We start from the raw sequence: 27,860 nt of genomic DNA, 5'->3' as shown, positions 1-27,860 counted from the left end.
GAACTTGGTACCTCCCACCAAGTCTATCACTCATTGGCTAGCACTCTACAAACTGAGTTGCACCTCCAACTTCAATTCTTTTTTTTTGGGGGGGGCCCGGTTGTGGAGCCTGAACTCTGGGCCTGGGCGCTGTCCCTCAGCTCTTCAGCTCAAGGCTAGTGCTCTACCACTTGAGCCACAGCGCCACTTCCAGCTTTTTTCTTTTTGCTTATGTGGTGCTGAGGAATCGAACCCAGGGCCTCAGGCATGCAAGGCAAGCGCTCTACCACTGAGCCACCTTCCCAGCCCCTCCAACTTCAATTCTTTTTTTTTTTTTTTTTTTTGTCGGTCGTGGGGCTTGAACTCTGGGCCTGGGCGTTGTCCCTTAGCTCTTCAGCGCTCTACCACTTGAGCTACAGCGCCACTTCCGGTTTTCTGGTGGTTTTATTGGAGATAGGAGTCTCACGGTCTCTCCTGCCCGGGCTGGCTTTGAACCGTGATCCTCAGATCTCAGCCTCCTGAGTAGCTAGGATTACAGGCGTGAGCCACCAGCGCCCGGCTACTTCAATTCTTAATTCAAACTTGCACTCCCACCCCCAAACAAAAGCAAAACCAAAGTCCCAGGCCCAGATGCTCTGGATAATTCTACTAAACATTAAGAAAATTAAGTTTACACAATTGTACCAAGAAAATGGAAGGGAATACTTCCTAATTTCTTTTATGAAGCCTAAATTAACTTTTCAAATTGTGGAAAATAGGGTGTCTGAGCCTGAGTGAAAGTTACTCATACAATGAAATGACTTAACAGCTTACTGATGTGACAATGATAAAAATCCTTGCACTTAGAAGTTCCCAAGATAAATGGAGTAGGCAAATAGAACATCAGGCCAGTGGTATCAAGTAGCAGGGGAAAAAGTAGACCCCAATAAAGTGCGCCAGAAAGCACATACCCAAGGAGCCAAGCTAATCACACAAATGCTTTATTATATCTGGTAAAAACATTATATATACATGATAAAATTTGCATACATAACACACACACACACACAGACACAGACACAGACACACACACACACTTTCCCTTTAGGAGGACCTGGGTAAAGGACACACAGGATACATTGTTTTTGTTGTTTGTGAAGTGCATGCTGGGGACCGAATCCAGGGCCTCTGGAGTGCCAAACACACACTCCACACTGACTACACACCTACCCCTCCCTCTCAGCATCATTGTCTATAAGTGTATGTGGACCTATAATGACTTTAGAACAAAAATGCTAAATTAAAAAAAAAAAAGGGCGCATGCGCACCCCTAGAGTGTGCGTACGCTTCCCGCGCGGCCTCAGCCCTCGAGGCTCCCTGGATGCCCCGGGACGGCGGTACTGACAATGGTGGACTCCTCGCCGTCGTGGCTAGGGATTACAGGCGTGAGCCACCAGGCCCGGTCTGACTCCTGACTCAGTGGACCTGCTGCAGTCCCACCGCCCCTCTCCACCCACCCCACGCAGATCAGGCTCCTGCTGCTGAAGAAGGGGAATCAAGCTGCCAGTGATAAGGGAATCCGGTAATTGAGTCTACGGGGTACAGGAAAAAAAAAAAAAAAAAGGACAGGGAAAGGAAGGAAGCCTTCTGGAGAAAGACAAAACATCTTGACTCTCGGTGAAGGATGGAAAATGTACTCCTCATTTGCGTGAAATGTGCCATTAAAGCTATGGGAGACCAGACCTCAAGAGTCTAACTGCCTTTTGGATATTTATTTACCTCCAGAAGATTATCCTGAAAGATTTCCCCCGCTGTGCTGCCCCTTCACTGCAGCCACACCACACCCAGGAGATTGAGCCACAAATGTGGGAGCTCATCTGTGCTCCTGCCATTCCCTCCCTTTGATGTCATGCCTGGCTCTTACCAGGATGAATCTCAAGCTTCAGTGGCATTGCAGGTTTCATGACAGCTCTGGTAAAGTCTCACATTGCACCTCACCCACTCACCAAGCATTTCATTCATTCCAAATGACTTGCTGATCTGAAAACTCAACCTGCTGGCTCATGCTGCCATGCTTTGACAGGTGCTGTCCCCTCTGTCACAGATGTCATCCTTACCTCCTTCTGATTCATCCCACACTGACACACACACATCCCTCCAAGGATGGGTGAGCCTCCTTTATCTGGACCAGAATATCTTGAGTACCCATTCATCATTTCACAAATGCTCCTAAACACTGACTTCACCAGGCACCAGTATCACCGAGCTACTCAAGAGGCTGAGATCTGAGGTTCGAAGTTTGAAGCCAGACCAGACAGGAAAGTCAAAAGACTCTTATCTCTAATTAACCACTAAAAAGCTGGAAGTGGAGATGATAGAGCACTACCCTTGAGAAAAAAGAAGAAAAAAGCCCAGAGACAGCACCCAGGCCCTGAGTTTAAGCCCCTTGAAGAACACAAAGCCAGAAGTGGAGCTGTGTCTCAAGTGGTAGTACACTAGCCTTAAGCAAAAAAGCTAAGGAATAAAGCTAGGTGCCAGAAAAAAAAAAAATCCCCAATTTTAATTTTAAGCCAGAAAAAGGTGAAGAAATTAAACTCAAAGAACATGAAAAACATCAGAACAGAAATAAATGGGCATAATAAACTAATGAAGTTAAATTTTGGTTCTATGTACCTGGGCAACTCCTCTGGAATTTGTAAGAATTGCCAGCTATAGCTGGGCAATGGTGGCTCACTCCTGTAATCCTAGCTCCTCAGGAGGCTGAGATCTGAGGATCATGGTTCAAAGCCAGCCCAGGCAGGAAAGTCCATGAGACTCTTACCTCCAATTAACCACCAGAAAACCGGAAGTGGTGCTGTGGCTCAAGGACAGCACCCAGGCCGAGTTCAAGCCCCACGACTGACAAGAAAAAAAAAAAAAGTCAGCTATTAATAAGGCATTTTTCTTGCAGTTGTAAAAAAAAAAAAATGGTTCTATGGAAAAGATTAATCCATAAAAATGAAAAGACATGCCAGGTGCCAGTGGCTCACACCTGTAATCCTCGTTACTCAGGAGCCTGAGATCTGAGGATGTTGGCCCGGGCAGGAAAGTCTGTGAGACTCTTATCTCCAATAAACCACCAGAAAACTGAAAGTAGCACTGTGGCTGTGGCTCAAGTGGTAGTGCTAGCCTTGAGCTGAAGAAACAGCGCCCAGGCCCAGAGTTTAAGCCCTACTATGGACAAAAACAAAAAAAGTGCATTACAAAAATGAATGAAGAAATGAGCTACTAGATCTTGCAGACCTTAATAGGTAAACATTTTTATGTCAAGTTGGGCGCTGGTGGCCCATGTCTATAGTCTGAGCTACTATGGCTGTAATACTAGCTGAGAGATCTGAGGGTTGAGTTCAAGGCACTCAACACTGTATTTGAAAAGATGTGTTTACTAAAGAATGTTCCCTTGCTTCCTTCCCCTGGGAGCTTCTTCCTTAGCCTTCTCAGTCCACAATGCCAGCCCACTGGAGTTCACTTCTGTCTTCTGGCTTTGTGGCTGAGAGATTCTATCAAGATTAGGGATGGTGTGGGAGACCAATGCTAGCAATTCCCTTCACAAGTCTTCACCTGCACGCACAGGAATAACTCCCCCGCCTGCACTGAGGCCACAGAGGAGCTTCCCACGACACACCTGCGTGAAGACAGATGACAGGGTGGAAGTAGATGGGGCCATCACCTGTGATGAAGTCCTCCTAGGACTTTGTTACTGTTCTGGAAAGTTCCTTGAAAGAAAAGGACCAAAAGAAAGACTACTGCAACAAGAACTTTACTGGTGACACCTGTTTAATAGGTCAAAGTAACTGTACAATTCATTATATTCTTCCTGAGAATAATTTATATCCCCCGACAAACTAAAGGGAGGGTATAGTTTTCAAAATTATCTAACAGAATGGATGGTGCAAGGACCGGACATCTGAAGAGAGCCAAGTCTCCTCGTTCCGCTGAGTGCTCTCCTGGGAAGACAGACGCAATGAAGGTTATAGCTCCAGTGCTGTAAAATAGTCAACATGGCTTTGATCTTTCTTATAAATTATATAAAAATGGAAAACAGGGATGGTTCTGGAACTTCTCAATGCAGTTTGGAGGTGCTCTGGTACAAAGCATTTCTGCTTCCAAGAGAAATTACATTGCTACAAAAACTGGCACATAATTCTGGTGAAAAAGACAAGTTTAGTTATGTCCTACAGCTAGTTCCCAACCCAATGCTTCAATATCCACATGAAAGTAAAAGGTGGAAGATAAGAAGGTGGTAGTTTTCTTCTCAAACAACTTGAGTCTTCAAAATATAGCTCTTCTTTTCTTTGTCTGCAACTGGGATTAGCATATTGCAGCAGTGTTCCACTCCACCCAGTAATGATGGAAGAAGGGTCCCCAGCCCCGTTTTCCCCGCTCTTCCCCTCTCTTGCAGGGGAGGTGGTCAGGAGTTAACATGCCGCCCCAGCCATCTCCACGAAAACACACCCAAATGCTAAACAGCAACTGTTTTCATGGTTCTTGAAAGCTTCTCAACGTACCATTTTCACTCTCAGGAAAATGACACATCTTGAATCCTAGACTTTCTTCAATACCATGATTTTTTAAATTAAACAAATCCAAATCAAAATGTGGTTAAACTTATGAGGGATTTCCAACTAGCTGTGAGTGCTGGCAATCGAGGACACGGTTCATTCCTCGCTGCTGGTGGAAGGCCAGAGAACTCCTGTGGGGCAGATGTGCTTGCCGGCAGCTCAGTGAGGCCTCGTCTGTCCTAGCATTTTCAGTCTTGCTTGGTCAATGACATCCAGCAGGTTCTTGGCATCCACAGCCAGGGCATGGGCAGCAGTCAGCATCTGCTTCTTGTACTCCTGCTGCAGGCTGGTCATGACATATTGCTGTGCCAGCTTCATCTTGCCAATGAGCTCGCCCAGGTCGGAGTTGAGCAGCTTCTGCGCCATCTCGATCTGGAAGGACAAGAGAGGATCAGGAGGGCTGCTTCCAGCAATCCTCATGCACCTTTCTCTGGGCAGTTTCATAATCCTCCTTAGAAGATACAGGTGGCCACACCAGCCTTCCTTCAGAAATTCAGCCAGCGTGGCACTCGTGGGCCCACTCTTGTTTGCTGTCTAACTCAGCGTTCAGCAGGACTTTCCTCCTCCCAAAGTAGAATCACAGAACCAACATATCTCCGAGATCACCTAGTCCAAACACTCTCACTTCAGCATGGACCACTGAGGCACAAAGTGACCTGCTGGAGGTCCCAGTGCCAGCTCAGTTCTAGCCTGGAACAAATGCCACGCTCTGGAGTTCCTATCTCATGTCATGTCTCCTATGCCAACTATGCAGAGGAATGTCAGGGGTCACCCATGTCCCACCAGGATGTGAATGGCTATGAAGGCCCAGTGTGGCCAGCAGGGTCAGTGTGCTAGGTGTGCTGTGTGTTCAACTAATTTCACCATTTAGCAATCCTTGAACAGCCAGTGTGCATGACGCACTTTGTGCTGTGTACAACCAAGCTGGGAGAAGCAGGTGCAGAGCCACCTGCAACCCACTACAAGTCACACACACAATGTACAGAGAAGAGGGACCCTCATTCTGTCTCAGAAGGACTCCACACAAGAGTCAGACTTTTGCTTAGACTGTCCAGGTGGACCAGCTTCAACCTTGAAGGCCTTGTGGGCCATGCCAAGGTCACCTTTGTCTGCTAATGTGGCACAGACCGTAGGTGAGCTTTTTAGAGCTGTTCTGGAGGTGGTGGGGGGGCCGAGTGGGAGGCTGTGAGGATGAGGACCCCGAGACCCCATGGTGCACACGGGTGGCAGCTGCACGGTGGTGCCACTGTGAAGGGAAATGAAGAGCTGTGCAGAGCTGGGCGGTGGCGCAGTCCTGACCGCAGGGCTGGCGAGGGGGCGCGCTGCCAAGGTGAAGTCTTCCTTGAAAAACAGGTGAGCCCCTCTGAAGGACAAGCACACTCAGGGCAGGAGCAAAGAGGTGGGAGGGGCTTGTAGAGAGGGCGTGGGGCAGGTGCTGACCCTGTGGCATCAGGTAGCCCTGGATACTGTGAGGGCTGGCCACTGCCATGACTCCACCTGGTTCACCAGGGAGGCCAGGGTTGCAGGGGGAGGCACAGAGCAGCGATGTGTTCGAGGCTGGGAGGGCGGGACGCGCAGCCTGTTCACAAAACCTTCCATGAAAGGCAGAATGCAAATGTGGCAAAATGTTCACAAGTGGAAATACTGGAAAATGACACCTAAGCTGGGTGCCGGTGGCTCACGCCTGTAATCATAGCTACTCTGGAGATCTGAGGATCTCAGTTCAAAAACCAGGCTGGGCAGGAAAGTCTGTGAGACTCTTTATCTCTCGAACCACCAGAAAACTGGAAGTGGTGCTGTGGCTCAAGTGGTAGAATGCTGGCCTTGAGCTGAAGAGCTTAGAGACAGTGCCCAGGCTGAGTTCAAGCCCCACGAACAACAAAGTAATAAAAAATAAAAAATGATGCCTAGAGTTCTTTGTATTATTCTTTCAGTTTTTCTTCAGCCTTCAATTGCTTTAAAAGCAAACAGTAAAAAACAAGAAGCCTGTGTGGGCTGGGCTGAAGGATGACACTCGGAGAGAGGCATGGAACAGCAAGGCTGGGCTCCGCAGAGGCTCCCCACAGCGTGGGCCTGCTGGACGGGCTGAGGCACAGCGACCACACACAGGGACTAAGCTCAGGTTCTACATGCAGGACTACATACAGGGATTATATGCAGCACTCCACGCAGTGACTACATGTAGGACTCCCTGTAGGGACTATGTGGAGGGCCACCTGCTGTTTGTGAACTGCCTAGGAGGCTACAGTGCCAAAGGTGGCAAAAAAAAAAAAAAAAAAAAAAAAAAAAAAGGCAACGGCTGCATGTTGGGTGACCTTTAGTTTCTAAGAATCTTTATTTTTTATTTTTATTTTTATTTTTTTGTCGGTTGTGGGGCTTGAACTCTGGGCCTGGGCGCTGTCCCTCAGCTCTTCAGCTCAAGGCGAGCGCTCTACCACTTGAGCTACAGCGCCACCGGTTTTCTGGTGGTTTATTGGAGATAGGAGTCTCACGGTCTCTCCTGTCCAGGCTGGCTTTGAACCACGATCCTCGGATCTCAGCCTCCTGAGTAGCTAGGATTACAGGCGTGAGCCACGGTGCCCGGCCTGTAAGAGACTCTTTTTCTTTATTTTTTATCTCTCTCTCTCTCTCCTCCCCCCCCCCCCCCCCAGTGTGTTTATCTACCTATATATCTCTGCATGCTGACCCTGGGGACTGAACTCAGGCCCTGGGTGGGGTCCCTGAGCTTTTTTGCTCAAGGCGAGTTCTCTAAAATTTGAGCTACAGCTCTAGTTTTTGGTTTTGGTGATTAATTGGAGATAAGTCTCACAGACTTTCTTATCCTGGGCTGGCTTTTGAAGCTGAGATCCTTTTTGACTGAGATTCTTCCATCTCAGCCTCCTAAGTAGCGAGCACCTGTGAGCACAGGTGCCAGCCTTCCAAGAATTTTTAGATACTTATCACTGCTTTCAAGGGAGAACCTGTGACATCTGCAAACATGATGTCAGGAGCACTGAAGTACTGGCCTAGCCATCTGGGCACCGCCAGTAGTTCCCTGGGCTCCTAGCCACTCTGCATTCCAGGTGAACCATGCCTGGTGGCTTTAAAAGCAGAGCAGGTGCTGCTCCCGCACTCTGCTGGCCAAACGCAGCTGGGGCCAGTGTCAGGGAGAGGTTATCTCCAGCCTCTGCTGGGCAGCTCTCAGCAGCAGGTGCTGTGATTTGGAAATGAAGTGTCCGCTCAAAGCGCTGTCTGGCTAATGTGCTCATGTGGAGGGCGCTAGGTTATTGGGTGCGTGGCATACCTTTCAAGGGGCCTCTGTCCCCACACTCTTCTCTCTGTTCACAGGCTGCTCTAAGTCAAGCAGCTCAGCTCCACCACTGTTCTCAGCTGATGTTCTCTCTCATCACAGCCCAGAAATTACACAGCCAAGCAGCCATGGGCTTACCTCAAAACCGCAAGCCCCACATTATTATCCCAGGTATTTTGTCAGGATGACAGACTCTCTAATACAGCATCCCAGCCTCCCTGAGTTACCCATATCCCCGTCTGACCACATACCCCACTGTGCCCTACCTCTCGGTGCGTGCTGGCTGGAAGGCCAGGAATGGTTTCATCCACAGTGGCCAGTAATGTCCGCAGGGCCAAGCCAACCTCCTGCCAGACAAGAATCACAGCCAGTGTTACAGTACACAACATGCAGGGCTTTTCCTTCTCCTCGCCCTGTTTCAAGCAGATGCGTGTGCTCTTGTTTCCACCAGGCTGGCCTGTCAACTCAGGTTGGAACAAATGACACTCCTCTCCTCCCATGGGCGCACCACACCGCCCTGGGCAAAGTGGGTCTTGCTCTGGAGCCCATGTGGGACCAGCCATGAAAAGGACACAACTACAATCAGTTTTTAATTTCATAACCATAAATTGTAAATTAAGTCATAATCTTCAATTTCAGCTTTGATTATTGTCACTTTTATGAGGATGAAATATGTAATGACCAAAACACTAAGTTAAATATTCCAATAAGATGACACTTTCTCTGGATTAGCATACAAAAGGTGTCATGCTTTATTCCTAAAGCTACGTCCCCTTAAACGAATCATTGTGTGTGTGTGTGTGTGTGTGTGAGAGAGAGAGAGAGAGAGAAAGGAGAGAGAGAGAGAGAGAGAGAGAGAGAGAGAGAGAGAGAGAGAGAGAGAGAGAGAGAGAGAGAGAGAGAGAGAGAGAGAGAGAGAGAGAGAGAGAGAGAGAGAATGTGTCCTGGGGTCTGGGTGCTGTCCCTGAGATTTTTTTTTTTTTGCAAATGGTTAATGGTTTACTATTTGAGCCAAAGCTCCACTTCTTTTTTGGTGATTAATTGGAGACAAAGGTCTCACAGACTTTCCTGTGCAGCATTAGCTTTGAACTGCAACCCTCAGATCTCAGTCTACCGAGTAGCTAGGATTACAGGTGTGAGTCACTAGTGCCCATATTGTCCATTAATTCTTTTGTAGCTGGACTTTTTTTCCTTTTTAAACTGAAGACGGGATTTGTGAGCAGTGATTACAGAAGACTCAACACTGATTCAGGAAATTCCCATCCTAGTAGGAAAACAAGTGAAGCAGCAGAGTGATTCAAGGTGACCTTGGATCTTATCTTCATAGGAAGGCTTACCACCTCAAGCCTCAGGCCTGACTTTGGGTGCCTCATGATGCCTACCCACTGTCTTTCTGAATGCCCTGTTGAGTGTGCATGCATTACCTTCACCATGGGGACGTACTCCTCCGGTGGGGCTGGCTGGATTTTGCTGGACATCTCAATCACGGCTTTCACCAGGCCCGTCACATTCTCATATACCTTGTCATTGGACCTGTCCAAGTTGGCAGTAGGAGGGGGACTGATTTCCTGGGGCTGAAGCTGACAAGACAAAATAGAAGCCCATCATTTCTCTACTCTCCAGCAGGTGGCGAGGTATCACAATAATGTTAGAGGGTCTTTATGGATTTTGTCTGTGCAGGATACTGTCTTCTAAGGACAACAGTAAGGGATTCATCCAAGTGATAAATACATGAGGCAGTGATTTTTACTTTGAGATCAGGTAAAGGAAAGTAGGTGGCATGTACCCACTACAGCAAAATACCCAGATGATTTCAAAGAAATGATTCTACATCTCAGACCCCCAAATCACTCACCATAAGAGAAACAATCCATTCAATTACCTCTGAGAGTTAATCAAATTTTAGTGGAAGCTAGTTACTTGCTAAATGATCAAACATGCTACATTAATATGAAACACTTCTATTTGAGTTCCACAGTAAAAATGTGGCTCAGTCAATTGCCTACAAACCATCTGACAGGACAGAACATGGTTTCAAGATGATAAAAATGGGGACACACAGCTCTAAGGGGAGACAGTCTGCTTGCAGAAAGCTACTCAAGTCCAAGGAGTAGGGGTGGGGGTTCTAGCCAGCTCTCTGCTGACCGCTGAGTAAACCTGAGCCTGCAGGCCTCAGCTCCCTCCCTAGGCAGCAGTGAAGAAGGGCTCATGAAGCCCAAGATGCAAATATGCCCACCGGGGCCTGGGCACTGAGATGACAAATGTTAGCCATAATAATGACATAGGTAGGGCCTCTGGATGTTCCACAGTGTTTTAAAATGCAAGTTGGTTAGGACTCCACTAGGTCTAAAACCATAGCCTAACAGCCATCATGATCACGGGTCTGCTGTTGGTACTCAGGCTAAGCCTGCAAATGCCCATTCTGAACATGCAGTACTCTGGTCCAAGTAGACCGCACTCAGTTCAAGTGGGTCAAGAGTAACTCATTCACTATGAAGATGTTCACAACTCTGTCTCTGGAAAACACACATGGTGTTTTGGTGAGGAACAAGGCAGGGGTACCCTCCCACTGGGATCCCACATACTAGCCTAGAGTTGCATGCACAGAGTGGGATGTGATTCAGAGAGATAGACAGACACACAGACACAACGTGCTTACCCTCCATGGCTATTGTCGAACGGAAGGTGAGGAAAAGTTAAAGGAATTTATCAGAGAAAGGGAAAAAAGAAAAACAATATTAATAAGGCAGCAGATAATTCCTGTACAATACATAAGCAGGACACCCAGAACCTAGCTGCAAGCCTGACCTGCGCACTCAGCTTACTGGCCATGAGAGCCGAGTGTCCGCCTCTGTGCCCCGCCATGCACCTTGCTTGTTGCATAAGATAATGAGCAGGACCGCATGCAAAGCCTTGGAGGGGCAATCAGCAGGCGTGCAAGAGTCAGGAGAATAAGGCTTGTCATGAGAGAGAAGAACACGTTCAGTCACCAGACTTCCTGTGGAGAAACTGTTCAACACTCAGCTCCGGCCCGCCCTGTGCCCCTGAAGTCTCTGTCTCCATGGGCAACCAGTAGCCCCCACCCTAAGACAGACAAACTCCAGGCTGGGGTTTGTCTCAAGACCTCAGAAGCTTATAGTTAGAAACAAAGTGTAAAAAAAGTAGTGAGGATTGAACTCAGGGAGGCATGCAAGCCCACTACTACTTGGGCCACTCCCCAGTCCTTTTGTTAGTTCGATTGCTTTTCAGATAGGGTCTCATCTTCACTTCCTCTAATCTGGGACAGGACTGTGGATCCTACCTCCCCTTCCTAAGTAGTTAGGATCACTTGTCTGTGACACTATCTGTCTTGAGGTAACTCAGGCCAGCCTCAAAATCTCAATCCTCTGTCTCTGTCTCCTGAGGTAAGGTTTGCTATGTAGCTCAGACTGGCCTTGAACCTGTGACTTCTGCCTATGCCTCCCAAGGGCTGAGATTACACGCTTGCACCACCATCGCTGGCTTTAAAACCCACCTTTTGAGCTAGTTCTTTTACAGGTGTATTCCACCACTTTAAACTGACAAGTTTATTTATTTATTATTTTTGTGTGCTCGTACTGAGGCTTGAACTCAGTCATGGCTTCACACTCTTGGTTTAACTTTTTCATTTAAGGCTGGCTCTCTACCAATTAAGCTACACTTCCACTTCCAGCTTTTTGCTAGTTAACTCTAAGGTTCTCACAGATTTGTCTGCCTAAACTAGCTTTAAACTATGATCCTCAGATCTCAGCCTCCTGAATAGCTGGGATTATAGGTGGTTATTACTGCCATTTTTTTCCTCCTCCAAACCCGAGCCCTGGCCATGTTACTATGATAGGTCAAACAGTCAATAGGGACCCAGCACAGCGCCCTCTCTCTTGTCCTTGAGACAATTTCAAAGGAAACAACTCTTGGCATATAAGCAACAGCATCTTCAGTTCAGAAGTGCAGGCCTCTGGTGTGTTCTTCCCAAGAGCCCACTTATTGTACTTTATTCTCTGCTCTGAGTCATGGAGCCTCTGTGTTTGGAAATTCAGGTCTCACCAACACAGAAGGAGCAGCTTCCTGGGAGTGTTAGGGAGCAAGTGTCCCTCCACAGTCCCACCAATCCCCCAATGCCATGGCGAGGGAAGGCTTAAAGCTTTGCTTCCCGCATGAACTGTGACCCTTCTCTTCACTCTCGTACAGAGGGCACTTACAGGGACGCCCACAAGCCAGAGCTTAGTTGGAAAAGCATCTATACTGGGTTCTTGTTTCCTAGATTGTGACACCTTAGGATTCCTTGGCTAGCACTCCGTAAGAAGCTATCACCCTCCACAGCCAGTCAGTTCCAAATAAACCACTTAGGTTGATGTTTGAAGACTAGCCAGCCTGGAGGTGTGGCTCAGTGGCAGAGGGCTTGCCTAACTTGTACAACTTCTTTGGTCACTCCCTAGCAATGAGGGACCTCCAACAACCAAAAAGACCCTAAATAGCCTGTCGTTAGCTACTAAGGAGGCTGAGTCTGAAGACGGTGGTTCATAGCTAGCCTAGGCACACCAATCTGCAAGACTCTTATTTAAAGTTAGCTGCAAAAAGCTAGAAGTAGAGGCATGACTCAAGTGGCAGAGTGCCAGCCGTAAGTAAAAAGTCAAGAGACAGCATGAGGAACAGATTTCAAGTCCCAGTACTGGCAAGAAAATTAAAAAAAAAAAAAAGAAAAACTCCAAACAAGAAAAACAAAATGGACTATTTCTACCTGCCTGGATAAGTTATTGTTCTTTTAGGCTGCGTAATACCCTCAAATAAATGACAGAAAATGGAGAAATAAAGGCATATACTTCACATTACTTAAAAAACCTTACTCAGTATATTTCAAACAAATATGTATCACTTTATTTTTCAATCTTTATTTGTTATGTTTGAAACAAGTACACTGTATCCCTAAGATTTCTGCTTGCTTAATATCCTATGTTAAGAGGATTCCTAATTATACGGATCATTTACATTCTAATTGTGAAATCAATTGTACTCAAACTGTTAGGAACGAACGAACGAACATATGTCTTAATTCCACCATGGTGCCTTACCTACCTCTCAAATTGGTTTGTAATGATTATACAAGCCATTTTGAAAGTTGACTCTTGCACTTATGAAAAGGCAATAATGTCCATTCACTTCATTTCTCCACTGGGTTTCCTGGAGCTGAGAGGGCAAGCCTGTAAGGGCTCTGGGCCCCCTGCAATAGCAGGGCACCTCCAGCTCAGCTGTGCTAGTCTAGTCCATGCCAGGCCAGCTGGGGCATGCTCTGCTCACCTCCTGGACAGACTGTGCATTGGCAGGATGGCAGCTGGGGCATGCTCTGATTCCCAAGAGGATCCCATGCCCACACTGATCACACGTCACCCCGTTGCTCTGGAGATGGATGCCTTGAGCAGAGGCACAAGGCGGGCAGTCTGTGCATGGCTCAGATACTGGCAGAGTGACCCTGGACCTCTGTGAGCCTTGGCCAACTTTGTGGAAAATATAATTGCCACCACTGTGAGGCTGACGTGGGGATTTACAGTATTGATGGAGAGCGTCTGTCACAGCATGCGGTACAGAGAAGACACTCCATACATGAATATTTGAAAACAAAGCTATCTAACTTGGCTTTACTCTTATGATTTAAGATGCTTTTCATATAATATATACCTCATTTCCTGTTTCTGCTTTAGTCAGGGTAGATTATTCAGCCCAAACTGGCCTTGAACTCCTGATGCACCTGCCTCAGCCTCCAAGTGCTGAGATTGTGAGTACTGCCATGTATAGCTGATATACTTTTGTGTTTTTGGTTAGTCATTGGGCTTGAACTCTGGGCCTGGGCACTGTCCCCAGCTCTTCAGCTCAAGGCTAGTGCTCTACCTCTTGAGCCACAGCACTACTTCTGGTTTTCTGGTGGTTTACTGGAGATAAGAATTTCACAGCCTTTCCTGCCTGGGCTGGCTTTGATTCGTGATCCTCCTTTCTCAGCTTTCTGAGTAGCTAGGATTAAAGGTGTAAGCCACTGGCACCTGGCTTGATATGCCGTTTGGTCAGTCGTGGGGCTTGAACTCTGGGTTTGGGCGCTGTCTTTGCACTCTTCAGCTCAAGGTGAGCGCTCTACTGCTTGAGCCACAGTGCCACTTGATACACCATTTTCAAAAACAACACTAAGCAGAAAAAAAAGCCATCCATATTCTAGCAATATCCTATGAAACTCAAACTGAGAAATAGAGCATATTTTCTAGCCCTGCAAATGGCAGAGGTAGAAGAGGGAAGCTCCTCTTTCCCATTCCCAGAGAGAGAGAGAGCAAGCTGCCCCAGCCCTTTGTGGGGATGTAGGAGACAGAGGAGAGCCACACACAGGCATGCCTACAGTCTTGCCCGAACTTTACTCTTGGTCTGGGGAAGTTTCTTCTAGTTTGTGTGCACAGGTGCGTGTGCCTATACTGGGGCTTGAATTTAGGACCTTATACTTGTTCAGTATCTTTGCTCACAGCTGGTGCTACCTTTCAAGCTACATCTCCAGCACTCTGCTGGATAACTAGAGATAGAATGTCAGGTTTTCTGCTGGGGCTGGCTTTGAACTGTGAACCTTTGGATTTTAGCTGAGTAGCTAGGATTTCAGGTGTGAACCATCTGTTCCTGGCTCTGCTAGTCTTTTTAACAACAAAATTCTTACCTGAGCGGGATAAAAGGTTTCCCAGAAAGCCATATAAACTGGGAGGCAGTGAATCCACAGAAGGTTGGCAGAAAGTCAGGATGCAACTGAGACCCTAAGACCTATCACGTTTGAAAGAAAACCAGGAAGGAGAGTTCATGCCATTCCTTTTTTTTTTTTTTTTTTGGTTGGTCATGGGCTTGAACTCAGGGCCTGGGCACTGTCCTTGAGCTATTCTGCTCAAGGCTAGTGTTGAGCCATAGCTCCACTTCTGATTTTCTGGTAGTTAATTGGAGATAAGAGTCTCACAAACTTTCCTACCCTGGGCTAACTTCAAACTGTGATCCTCATATCTCAGCCTCCTGAGTAGCTAGGCTTAAAGGCATGAACCATTAGTCTTCCTTTTTATAAGTTTCCCAACAGCTGGAGGCTTCAGAAGTAGCCCAGTGACCTCTGGGCCCTGATTCTAGGACATACCATCTATGGAGGTCTCAAGGACTCTACCAGCACTGAAGGCAGACAGTGCTTCCCAGCCTGAGATGCCTACCTTGACACCCTCATTGTAGCTGTCCCCTGGGCTGCTGAGGCTGGCAATGCTGCCCAGGTGACTCGGGGCTCCAGGGCGTGGCGGTTTCTTTGGTGGAGCTGCAGGATCTAGAAAAGCAGACTCTCATGAACATTCATGAAGAGAGACCACATGACCCTTCCTGCTCGGTCACACAGAGGTATTGTTTTTTGTTTTTTTGTTTTTTCCCTTGTCTCCCCATTAACAATACAGACTAGGCACAGGCCTAGGCTGAGGTGTATATGGGGTAGGTTTACTCTGCCTCCTCTCTCTCTACAGTCAGTGTAAGAACACAGCCACACAGAGGTATTGTTATAACAACACACAATATGCTTATGTTCTAAGGCAGCGTCTCTGATGCTTTCTAGCAATAAATTATGCTCCCAGCATTCTAGGCACTGTCTGGCTGTGGGTTGCAGAGGGAAGACTGTTAAAATCACCAGAGCATTCCAAGGCCACAACAGCATTCTCACGGAAAACACGCTCCTGACAAATGATGCCAACTTTGCAACACACATTTTTCACTGACCTGGTTTACCCACAGGCTGATAGATGTGTTGGTTTCCAGTCTGAGAGAAGAGAAAAATTCAGTCACTACATCAGCGGTGTGTGCAGCACACGATGACTGCTTCCCCTCCATCATCCACCCTTGTCTCTGCTGAATAGATGGCACTGCTTAACAGTCACTGCAGTGCAGGCATCAGGAAAGTAACAGTGTTGCCAGAAGGGGGTGGAGAGGCCAGCAGGGGAAGCTCTGGGACCACATGTGGTTGGGCCACATGGACTTAAATTCTTAGCTTAACTTTAAAGCGCTACAAGCTCAGGCCTTCCCAGCATATCTCTGCTATTCTGCTTCCTCTCTCCTCTTTTCCTAGTTGAGTACCGGAAGGTGCATTCAAACAATGATGGCGAGAAGCCTGGGAATACTGTGGTACTTGTGTCCTATGGGACTACATTGTCCCTGTCCCCAGCATATTCTGTGTGTAAAAACTTGGTGTCACACATCTATTGAGTTCTAGGCCAAGTCAAAAGAGAAGCAAAGGAAGGAGTGACATTGACCAAAAAAGAAATGTACTTATCACCTGACTTATGAAACGGTAACCCCTCTGTACGGTATCTTAATAATAAAATTGTATTTTTTAAAAATCAAAAGAGGGCTGGGAATGTGGCTCAGTGGTAGAGCGCTAGCCTTGAGCTGAAGAGCTGAGGGACAGCATCCAGGCCCAGAGTACAGGCCCCATGACTGGACCCCCCCCCAAAAAAAAATCAAAAGAGAAGACAAACTATGCCTTGACTTAGTTAGGTCTGATAAAGAATAAAAAAGAATAAAAAATACAAAGACTTACACTAGGTGCTGGCAGTTCATGCCTATAATTGCATCTATTCTGTAGGCTGAGATCCTGAAGATTATAGCTTAAAGCCAGACTGTGCAGAAAAGTCCATATCCAAAATAACCATCAATAAGCCAGTTTGTAAGCTGGGTGCTGATGGTTCACAACATTAATCCTAGCTACTAAGGAGGCTAAGATCTGAATATTATGATTCAAAGCCAGCCCAGACAGGAAAGTCTGTGAGACATCTCCAATTAATCACCAAAAGCAGAAGTGGAGCTGCAGCTCAAGTGGTAGAGGGCTAGCTTTGAGCAAAACAACCTGAGAAGCCCAGGACCCAACACACACATGCATGCACGCACACGCACATGCACACGGGCCAGGCTGTAGGCATAGCCCAAGAGGTAAAAGTGCCAGTCAACTGAGGAAGACAAGTGAGCACATGGTCTTGGAGACGGCTTCACTTAGGACTATTCCTCCTTATGTCATTCACTGGCCTGCTCACTCCATTACTCACTTTTACTAGGTGCCCCACAGTGAGCAATTCATTTCTCAAGATTCCACTATACAGCTTAGGACTGGTAGGGCCATGTGTGCTAACAGAACCTGCATCTCTGACGTGGACCCCTCATGGGGGAAACCTTAACAGAACAGTTTAGGCTACTTCCCTTCAAATGCTGGAAACAATGCTAGGCACTACAAAAGCCTCAGAAAATACTCAGAGGCTAGCTTTCTGAAGCCAATTTGGGATTTCTCCTTTCTCAGAAGAACGAAATCTTGTTTGCGCAAGTTTTATGTGACTGGCAACACAACCCACAAAAGAAATATGAGGGGCTGGGAAGGTGGCTCAGTGGTAGAGCGCTTGCCTTGCATGCATGAGGCCCTGGGTTCGATTCCTCAGCACCACATAAGCAAAAAGAAAAAAGCCGGAAGTGGCGCTGTGGCTCAAGTGGTAGAGCACTAGCCTTGAGCTGAAGAGCTGAGGGACAATGACCAGGCCCAGAATTCAGGCCCCACGACCGGATCCAAAAAAAAAAAAAAAAAAAGAACAAGAAATATGAACAGTTAGCAAACAACAGCCTGTGTACAGACAGAGTAAATGTACAAAAGTATTTCTTTAGGTCACAAGGAGCCTGACTTACTAATAAAAAGCCTCTCTCAATAGTGAGGCAGGAAACTCTGTATCTCTAAGAATTCCCTATACAGCATGTGTGAGTAGTCCTAGCTAGAATGTGTGCTTTATTCCTAGAATACAATATCACCCATGCTGCATGCTGGGTATCTTGGGACACGGCGCTGCTGGCCCATTCGAGTGTGAGTGAAGCCCGGGGAGCCGCGACAGCGTCAGCAAGCACTCACTGGGCCCTGAAGACTCCCGTCTTCCCGGTCGATACTGCCTCGGGAGAGCCTCACGTCAGGTTTCTAGAAAAACAAAAACAACTTCATTTTTTCTTCGAAAGCTACTGACAGTCCTGATGGTCTAAATTAAATAATCTCCTCCGGTAGCACATCTGTCCTCTGTTACCACAGCCTCCCAGCTTCCTGCCCCTGCCCTGATGGTCTTGCAGTAAAGCACTTTCCCACTGCCTTGCGTTTGTGCTCCCAAGTTTGACTGTTCCTGCCCTTCAGGTTAACATCGGATAAGCCCAATTTTTGTTGCCTTTTTCTTCTCTTTGTTGCTGAGGACTGAAACCAGGTCTTTGCTCATGTCAGGCAAGTTTTCCACCATTGGGCTATACTCCACTCACTGTGCTCATCTTTTTTTTTTTTGCCTGTCCTGGGGCTTGAACTCAGGGCCTGGGTGCTATCCCTGAACCTCTCTGTGCTCAAGGCTAGCACTCTACCTCTGGAGCCACAGCACCACTTCCGGCTTTTTCTGTGTACGTGGTGCTGAGGAAATGAACCCAGGGCTTCATGCATGCAAGGCAAGCACTCTACCACTAGGCAACATTCCTAGCCCCATCTTATATTTAAAAGACTGTTTCTTTTTGGTGCTGGATTTGATATGAGGGCCTTGTGCCAAATAGGCAGGCATTTTATCACTTGAGATATATCCCCATCACTTCTTTTTTTTTTTTTTTGGTCAAGTCATGGGGCCTGAACTCTGGGCCTGGGCGCTGTCCCTCAGCTCTTCAGCTTAAGGCTAGCGCTCTACCACTTGAGCTACAGGCGCCACTTCTGGCTTTTTTCTTTTTGCTTATGTGGTACTGAGGAATCGAACTCAGGACCTTAGGCATGCAAGGCAAGCGCTCTACCACTGAGCCACCTTCCCAGCCCCTCCCCAGCACTTCTTGCTTTAGCTATTTTCCAGGTGGGGGATTATGGGTGTCTATCATCACCACCACTACATGCACACGCACACGCACACGCACACAAAGATGGTACTACTGGCCTTTGAACTTAAGGCCTTGCTTGCACTTGCAGATAATTTTGACACTTGAGCCATGTCTCCAGCCTCAGCTTGTTTTTGAGATAGGGTCTCACTCCCCCCCGCCCCCCCCCCCGCTTCAGTTAGGGGGATGAACTCAGGGCCTGGGCCTTGTCCTTGAGTTCTTTTGCTCAAGTCTAGCACTCTACTCACTTTGAGCCATATCGCCACTGCTAGTTTTCTTGTAGTTCATCAGAGACAAGAGTCTCACAAACTTTCCTGCTTGGGCTGGCTTTGAACTGTGATCCTTAGAGCTCAGCCTCCTCCTCCTGAGTAGCTGCAATTACAAGTGTGAGCCACCAGTACCTGGCTTGTAGCTTTTTTCCTATCTGAAGCTATACCTTTCCAGCTAGAACATCAGATCCCTTCAGGAGGGGTCACCCAAGCCACTGTGTGTCATTTATAAAACAAAGCATTGTTTTGGCTCACAGTACTGCAGATTGGAAAGTCCAAGAGCAGTATCAGTAACCCCATAGCTTGTTGAAAGCAGTCAGTCAGTGATGGATTCTGCTCTCACAGATATCACTCTAGAAAATGTCAAATGTGCCAGGCACCAGTGGCTCATGCCTATATCCTATCTCATTAGGATGTTGAAACTCAATCTCAGTTCAAAGCCAGCCCAGGCAGAGTTCATCAGACTCCAACTCCAAACAAAATCATCATAAAAAAGGGCTAAAGATATGGATCAAGTGGTAGAGCACCAATCCAGCCAAGCATGAGTCCCTGAGTTCAAAGCTCAGTACTGCTAGGAAAAAAGAAAATGAAAGGGTCAAACTTAAGGCTTTGGACTCCAAGTCCTTTCTCCTTAGATCAGATTGCTGCTTTCTCTTCTGGAAGCCAGCAGGAAGGCTGTAGCTGCCCTCTTCTGTGGCCAGCCTCCTATGGCTTGCTAGTCCCACCCCTAGCCAACATTTTCGTTCATCTAGACTGCGCATGCTGTGTGAGGGGAAAACAGCTGGACTACTGTCCTTTCTCAGAACTCAAGTGGGCTTTATATAGACAAGACTTTTTCTTTTTTCTTTTTTTTTTTTTTGGGTCTGGTTGTGGGGCCTGAACTCTGGGCCTGGGCGCTGTCCCTCAGCTCTTCAGCTCAAGGCTAGAGCTCTACCACTTGAGCCACAGCGCCACTTCCGGCTTTTTAAATTTTGCTTATGTGGTGCTGAGGAATTGAACCCAGGGCCTCAGGCAGGCAAGGCAAGTGCTCTACCACTGAGCCATCTTCCCAGCCCAGACAAGACTTTTTCATTTAAAAGTTGTCCTTTTTTTTTTTTTTAAAGCATAGTACCACATTAGAGAACTACTGTGAACACAGTAATAATAATAGTAACAACAACAACAATAATAATAAAAAACAACTAACTTTATTTTTAAGCAGTGCCTGATAGAAAAGTGAGTTCCCTCAACAGCATTCTGGAAAATTGGTCAGTGGATTCCCTGACATACTGCTATCTCACACAGGCTACCATCTAAGACAGTAACAGGAGAGGAAGCATGGTCTGCTGAAAGGTTTGCTATCTTGAGGCCATGTAACCTTGAGAAGGATCCTTGGGGCTGCTGTCATAGAAATCAGCCTGTGACATATGTTAGCGGAGGGATATCTGAACTGGAAGGGACTCAATTAAAAGCAACAACCACAAAATACAGTGTGAGCTCTGAAAACAGAAGACACACAACAGCTATCTGCCCTAACTCAGGAGTAAAACATTGGTTACCACTACTGACAAGCAAAGTGATTTTCAAATTAACAGAGCTTGTGTCCCAGGGTGCAGAGCTTGGTGGCGGTGAACTCTGAGTGCCTAGGCCCGGAGTTCAAGCCCCATGACCAAAAAAAAAAAAAAAAAAGGCTTGCATTTTGAATGCTTTAAAAATGCCCTGCCCTGAAAGGGTTGTTGGCTCAAAAGCTCTACTTCAGCAGACTCAGCATCTTGGCGAAACAAGCCCACTCACCCAGCCCAGGCTCTAATGCCCAAGCAGCAAACTGAAGGCAGGCTTCCAACCCTGGGGATCAGGACCTAAGAGCCACCTGCATTATGTACTTATGCAGAATCTTTCTAAAAGTAGCTGAGTTTTCTCAGTGTTTCATGTTGGTCCTTAGCAGAAGCAGCCAGAGGTATTGGGAGGCCACAAAGAAACTCCCCCAAACACACAGGTGCATGCGCATGGCTCTGGAAGAGTCCATCAATGCAGACGAAGACAGACCAGGGGCTCCCTCCTCTCTGTACCTGTCACCACCCAAATCCTCTTGCACTTGAGAGAAGCCATGTGCTTTAACTCAGGAATGAAGAGGCAGGTGCCAGAATCCAAATGTCTGCTGCCCTAGCCTGGTCCCTGGGGCCACAATCTTGAGGTGGCCCATACACATGGGAATACCCACAACTCAGTGCTAAGTCAACTGCAACAAGTAGTTCACAGACACAACATAGCCTGGTACAACAGGAGTGGCACACAGCCATGAAAAGCATTTAATGAGAGGTGCCAGCCTCAGGGCTTGAACTAAAGGCCTTGCACTCTAGCTCAGTTTTCTTGCTCTGAGCCTCCAGCCTGACTTTTTAGTGGTTAACTGGAGAGAGAATCTCATAGGCCTTTCTACCTGGCTAGCTTTGAACTCTAGCCTCCTGTAGCTAGGATTACAGGCATGAGTCATTGGGGTCCAGCTGTAAAAATATATGTATGTATTTGTGTGTGTGTGTGTGTGTGTACACAAACATTGCAGCTAAGCCTAAGGCCTTGTGTACTGGTGGATTTTAATGCAGGAAAGGAGGGATTCGATTGGATTTTACAGATTGCTATAGTTGTGGTGTACAATTCAGATTAGAAGAAATAAAATTTCAGATTTAATCTCAACTTAAAATATCTAAGCCAAATGCTTCCATTTACTTGTTCTAGGCTTCACTCCCACTTTGCCCTCCTCCTGTCTCCTCATTCTCCTCTGTGGAGTTATGAGCACCCACCTGGAACTCACCGGTCTTGACTTCCTCCTCCTTGCCTATGCCCACCTGCCATGCGACCTCCTCAACCCAGCTCCTCCCTGAACTACAGGTTCTATATATTTTTGTGGCTTGAACTCGGGACCTCGTGCTTTTGGCTGGCTTTCTGGCTTAAGGCTAGCACTACACTACCTACACTTTCAGCTTCTATGTGTGTGCTGGCCAGTCCTGGGGCTTGAACTCAGGGCCTGGGCACTGTCCTTGAGCTTTGTTGCTCAGGGCTAGCACTCTACTACCTGAGCCACAGCTCCATTTCCAGCTTTTTGGTGGTTGACTAGAGATAATGTGAGTCTCATAGACTTTCATATTCTGCTTCTAGAAGCATTAGTAGTTTTCACTCTAGGATGCCGTTAAGAGTATTATGAAATGTGATGTGGATCAGGTATGTCATTAACTTTCTAGGAGTTAAGAAACATTGAATTAATTCTGAGATACACATGGTCCAGCCCTTAAAGGATTAGGACAAAGGATTCCTCTCAGGGTGATTGTGAATACTGAGTAACTTCAGATAGAAAACAATGTCAATGTTGTGTATGGCAGCAATACTGAGACTCTTGCTTGTTGCCTTATTCTTTTCTTGTCACCTTTCACAAGGGTGTGTGTTTAGTAAGGGCACTTGTCCTGAATGGGGTACACATGTAATGGCTGAGACATAAAATGAGTTTTCTTGTGGGTGTGCCCCAAGACCTCCTGAGGAGTCCCACCAAGTGCACTGGCCACCTCCACAGGACAGAGTGCTCCATCACCCAGAGTGTGTAAGGTGTTTAATTTAAAAGTGCAAGGCAAGAAATCAAAGTTTTGTATAACCAAGTTGAAGTTGGAATCACACCTTGATCCTTGATTAATCTGACAAAACACTGTTTGAAACCATTGATTTAAAGGTCTTATACTATTTTTTGTTGTTGTTGGTCCTGGGGCTTGAACTCAGGGCCTGGAGGCTACCCTCGAGCTCTTTTGCTCAAGGCTAGTACTCTACCACTCTGAACCACAGCACCACTTCTTAACTTAAAGGTCTCAAGTCAGGTTAGGAACAGGAACAGGCTCCTGCTGGAGTCTGATTCTTGACATTTCACCTACACAGAGCTGGCATTTGAGAATGCCAGCTGAACTGAAGCAAGGGGAGCCAGATCTGGACTCCTCAGGTACAGCAACCAACTAAGCTTTTGTGGAGGCAGCAGGAAATCCAGCTCCCTCCAGCCACAGTTCTTTCAAGGTTTGAAGGGGAGTTGACAATAAGTTCCCAGAGGTCCCAGTTCTGAGGGTGATGATGAGTCTAAAAGAGCATTTGGGTGTATGAATAAACAACGTTTCCTTCTCTCCCTACCACTTCCTCTCTGTCCCCAAGGGACTTCTGAAGGGGGTTGTTGATAAGGGCTATGTAAAGAACACAATTCCTATCCCTGAGTCCAAACACACTGGAAAGGGGAATTGTACCTGTCAGACAATGCTGCAAAAGGACCTCAGGAAGGTAGTTTTTACTACGTCATATGGGATTGCATTGCAATTATTTTATGTTCACGTTGACACTTAAGTTGTAGTCCTTTCTGCATAAACAAGGAATGAAAAACAACAAAAACCACAGAAATGCTCTCAGCCCTAATGTATGACAAAATCTTAAAAAAGGATTCCTAACTAAACACACATTTTCCCTATGATCCAGCCATGCTACTTCTCGGCAACTACCCAGAATCTCACAAGCCAGGGTACTGTGAGGACACTTGTACATCCATGCTCACTGCTGCACTATTCACAATAGCCAAGTATGGAAACAGCCCAGCTGCCCTACAATAGACGAGTAGATCCAAAAAACATGGTACCTATACACAGTGGAATTTTACACAGCTGTTATGTCATTTGCAGGGAAATGGATGGACCTAGAACAAATCAAGTTAAGTGAGGTAAGCCAAACTCAGAGAGGCAAATGGCTCATGTTTGCTCCTATATGCGGAAGCTAGATCTAAAATATACCAAGACATGATAAATTATACAGGACTCTGGGCATTCACATACTATGAGATCAAAGGAGGACACCCTTTTTTTTTTTTTTTTTTTTTTTGGGTCGGGTCATGGGGCCTAAACTCTGGGCCTGGGCGCTGTCCCTCAGCTCTTCAGCTCAAGGCTAGCGCTCTACCACTGGAGCCACAGCACCACTTCTGGCTTTTTTCATTTTGCTTACGTGGTGGTGCTGAGGAATTGAACCCAGGGCCTCAGGCATGCAAGGCATGTGCTCTACCACTGATCCATCTTCCCAGCCCCAAGGGAGGACACTCTTAAGGGAGGAATATAAAGGTACAATACCTATGTGCCTCTGATCATATAAAGTAATATTTATCAAAATGAATTCCAGGAAATGGAAACAAGGCTTTCTCTTTGTTGTTGTTTTTATTTTCTTTTTGTCTTGTTTGTTCCTTGTATCTTTTGTCTTTGGGAGGGTAAGTGGAGCGGCACAGAAGTGGAGGAACAAAGGATGAACAAACACAGCCGTGGTACTCACTAGACATTACGTTGAAAATGAACTATACAACTTGTGGGTGGGGATGGGAGGGAAAACTGGCAGAGAGTGAGGGCAGGGGTGACACTGTCCAAAAAGAAATGCACACATTACCTGACTTATTGAACTGTAACTTCTCTGTACCTCACCTTTATAATAATAATAAAAAAACCTGGTTCCCAAAATATAATTAAGAAGCTGGGTGCCGATGGCTCATGCTTGTAATCCTAGCTACTCAGGAAATCAGACAACAGTGGTTCAAAACCATCCCAGGCAAGGAAGTCTATGAGACATTTGTTTATTTCCAATTAACTACCAAAAAGCCAGAAATAGAGTTGTAGCTCAAGTGACAGAGCACTAGCCTTGAAAACAAAAGTGACAGTGCCCAAGCTTGGAGGGGAAGGGAGGGGAGGGGAAGGAAAAAGAAAGGAAAGAAAAGAAAGGAAAGAAAAGAAAGGAAAGAAAGAAAAGCGGACCACAGTAGCTCATTCCTGTAATCCTAGCTACTCAGGAGGTAGAGGATTTAGGAAGATAATGGCAAAAAGTTCATGAAATCTCATTTCAACCAGTAAAAGCTGGAAACAAAAATAGGAGGATCATGACCTAGGATAGCCTGGGAATAAATGCAAACAAGGTCCTATTTGAAAATAACTAAGAAAAAAGGGGCAGGGAGCTTGGATCAAATGGTAGAACTACCTAGCATGGGCAAGGCTGGAGTTTAATCCATTATACTGCTCCTGCCACCCCCCCCAAAAAAAAAACCCAGAATGACAACAACAAAAAGTCACAAAAATGAATATAACTGAGCTGAAGGCATGGCTCAAGTAGTAGAAATGCAAATAACACTTACTTTAGTTTTGAGAGACCAGATATAAAACTAATTCCTCTGCATTGGAAAATGGTTTTATAATAATCCCAAGTAGCACAGTAACTTAACAGGGTTTAAAAAGTGGAAGAAACTGCTCAGGAACACAATTACCAGAAATCTCTCCTCTTTTTCCAGCCAGCGTTGATCTTCTTCCATTTCCTGCTGTTGTCGGATCAACCGCTCTTCCATCAGGTGGGTGGGTAGCACTTGCCCGATGCCTCGCAGGTCCAAGATTGCTGAGTCCTAGGAGGAGGAATGGAAACAGCATTTCCAGTCTCATGAGTCTGTTTGTGTTGTGTGCCATCCAAAATAGTGAAACAAAACAGAAAAAAAAAATGGTGGGAATAATGCTGTTCCTATTCTAGCTACTTTCTGCAAACCAAAATTTATTGTGTGTCACAGACTTACCGATAGGGCTTGGTTCTAAAGAAATGATCTACTGGAATCATTTAGCTAGGAGGGGTGGTGCACATCTGTAATCCCAGCTACTTGGGAGGCAGAGACAGCAGGAAAGAGTTCCAGGCCAGCTGGTGAAAAGTTAGTGAGACCCTATCTTAACATAAACCCCAAGAGGAACTAGAGCTTAAGTAGTACAGCGCTTGTCCAGCAAGCTCAGGTTTAAGGCCCTGGGTTCAATCCTTAGTACTACAAAAATGGGAAAGAGGAGAGGAAAAGGAGAGACAAGGAAAGCGAGACGAGAGAGAAAGAGAGAGAGAGAGAGAATCTAAGATGTGCAAAGAATGCAATATTTCTTATAGTAAAACCATAGAAACACCTTGAAGCAGAGTAACAAGAGTTAAGTATGATACATACATCCTAGAGAATATAAAGTAGTCATTGAACATACTCTAAGAAAAAGAACAAAAGTAAAACTATGGATACTCTTTGATCCAAATAATTTTTATTTTTATTTATTTATTTATTTTGTTGGTCGTGGGGCTTGAACTCTGGGCCTGGGCGCTGTCCCTCAGCTCTTCAGCTCAAGGTGAGCGCTCTACCACTTGAGCTACAGCGCCACTTCCGGTTTTCTGGTGGTTTATTGGAGATAGGAGTCTCACAGTCTCTCCTGCCAGGCTGGCTTTGAACCTCGATCCTCAGATCTCAGCCTCCTGAGTAGCTAGGATTACAGGCGTGAGCCACCAGCGCCCGGCAAAGTAGAGGAAATCTTTTTATTTTTTTTGTTTTTTGTTTTTATCGGTCATGGGGCTTGAACTCTGGGCCTGGGCGCTGTCCCTCAGCTCTTCAGCTCAAGGCGAGTGCTCTACCACTTGAGCTACAGCGCCACTAATCCAAATAATTTTTAATATCATAAACCAGGTCTTTTATTTTACCAGGCAAGTTGCATAAAACAACATGGTCCACAGAACTGATGGTCTACCTGATTTTTTCTTTGGCTTCATGTATATATTGATTATATCCAGTTTAAGGCTCTGCCTTTCAAACAAATGGATTATGATTGTAGCATTTCTTTTAGTGAAAAAAAATTCCACAAAACCACAAAACATGAGAGTAGATGTGCCTTAAGCCTCCTTTATAAGTTAACAAACTGAAAGCCAAGAACATCTAATTTACCTCCATGTTGGGCTGCCACATGGATATCTCTTGAGGTCTATGATTCCATGACTCTGTCTGGTCCAGAAGAGATGCTTGGCCTGGGTAGATGCTGCCGGCCATGGCTGTGATTCCATGTGAACCAGGGTAGCCAGAGACCTGAAAGTGTTATGCAAGGTAAGATTTGGTCACAACACAGCTTTAGCATGGTCCTGCTTTGCATGTGAAACAAAGTTACAGAAAACACGGTGGTCTAGAATAATTGCCCAAGTTCAAGTTCTAATCTCTAATCTCCTGAACATCTGAGTATGTTCTCTGGCATGGCAGCTATGACCAACTCATGACACTGAGTGCATCTACCATAATTACAAGTGTTCCTAAGTGCAGGATTTAGAATGGATGTGATCTAACACTGCCCACTTTGTGAATTATGGGGACTGGTGTCAAGGAATGTAGATGGCTTACAGAAGATAGTAGGGGAAAAAAAAAGAGATTTTCACTGAAATCTTCAGGAGAGGCAATTTTCTGTAGCTCCATTAGATAAATAACACAAATATATACTATAAGATAAGAAATTACTTTGGAATTATACATTTATGGACATGCTCAGAGCAGACTACCTCTGGATACAAAAGCACCAGGAAACCCCCAAAACAGATGCACCATGCTCAGCTCTAGAACTCTTCTTTCTTGCAGAACTTACCAACAGGAGCAGCCCCAACAAGAGCCAAGAAAAACACAAAACCCCTGTTGGGCTGGTGGTATGACATGCCATATCTCTACTCTGGAGGTTGAGGTAGGATTCCAAGTTCAAGGCCAGTCTGGGCTACTTACTGAGACTGTCTCAAAATGCAACCATGCAATGGCCTTCCTCATGGAACCTCAAGTAGGAGCTGATGGTGGGAAAGGTCATGTCTTCTGACAGAGATGACTAAGGTAGAGGTTAGTGGGACAGGAGGAGAAATCCAGGCAGCAGGGGAACAAAGGGTATCTTTTGATTCAGGATCAAGTGAGCAGAATAAAGGATAGTATGAATGGGCCTGCCAGTTACTTTCACATTGAGATAAAGCATAGTCAATCCATCTTCCCAAACATCAGTATAAAATATCCTT

General features: G+C 46.2%; 1 protein-coding gene and 1 pseudogene across 2 annotated transcripts in view; both read right to left on the bottom strand.

The window, feature by feature from the left end:
* Positions 1-3,756: 3,756 nt before the first annotated feature.
* The window catches only part of LOC138822757 (focal adhesion kinase 1-like), a 53,074-nt gene continuing 28,970 nt past the window's right edge, over positions 3,757-27,860 (bottom strand). For both annotated transcript variants that reach the window (XM_070015698.1, XM_070015700.1), the window contains 8 exons: positions 26,770-26,907; positions 25,309-25,440; positions 17,783-17,845; positions 15,622-15,661; positions 15,075-15,181; positions 9,273-9,428; positions 8,115-8,195; positions 3,757-4,931 (listed from right to left, as the gene is read on the bottom strand). In XM_070015698.1, the coding sequence (XP_069871799.1) occupies positions 4,719-4,931; positions 8,115-8,195; positions 9,273-9,428; positions 15,075-15,181; positions 15,622-15,661; positions 17,783-17,845; positions 25,309-25,440; positions 26,770-26,907 (930 nt within the window). In that variant the 3' untranslated portion in view covers positions 3,757-4,718. The remainder of the gene's footprint in view (positions 4,932-8,114; positions 8,196-9,272; positions 9,429-15,074; positions 15,182-15,621; positions 15,662-17,782; positions 17,846-25,308; positions 25,441-26,769; positions 26,908-27,860) is intronic.
* On the bottom strand, positions 15,281-15,401 carry LOC138822763 (small nucleolar RNA SNORA51; annotated as a pseudogene).

This window comes from Dipodomys merriami, unplaced genomic scaffold, assembly GCF_024711535.1.
Source record: "Dipodomys merriami isolate MVZ:Mamm:240054 unplaced genomic scaffold, mDipMer1.0.p SCAF_1141, whole genome shotgun sequence".
NCBI lineage: Eukaryota > Metazoa > Chordata > Mammalia > Rodentia > Heteromyidae > Dipodomys > Dipodomys merriami.
Note: the sequence above shows the minus strand (reverse complement) of the source record. Positions and strands in the feature narration are given on the sequence as shown.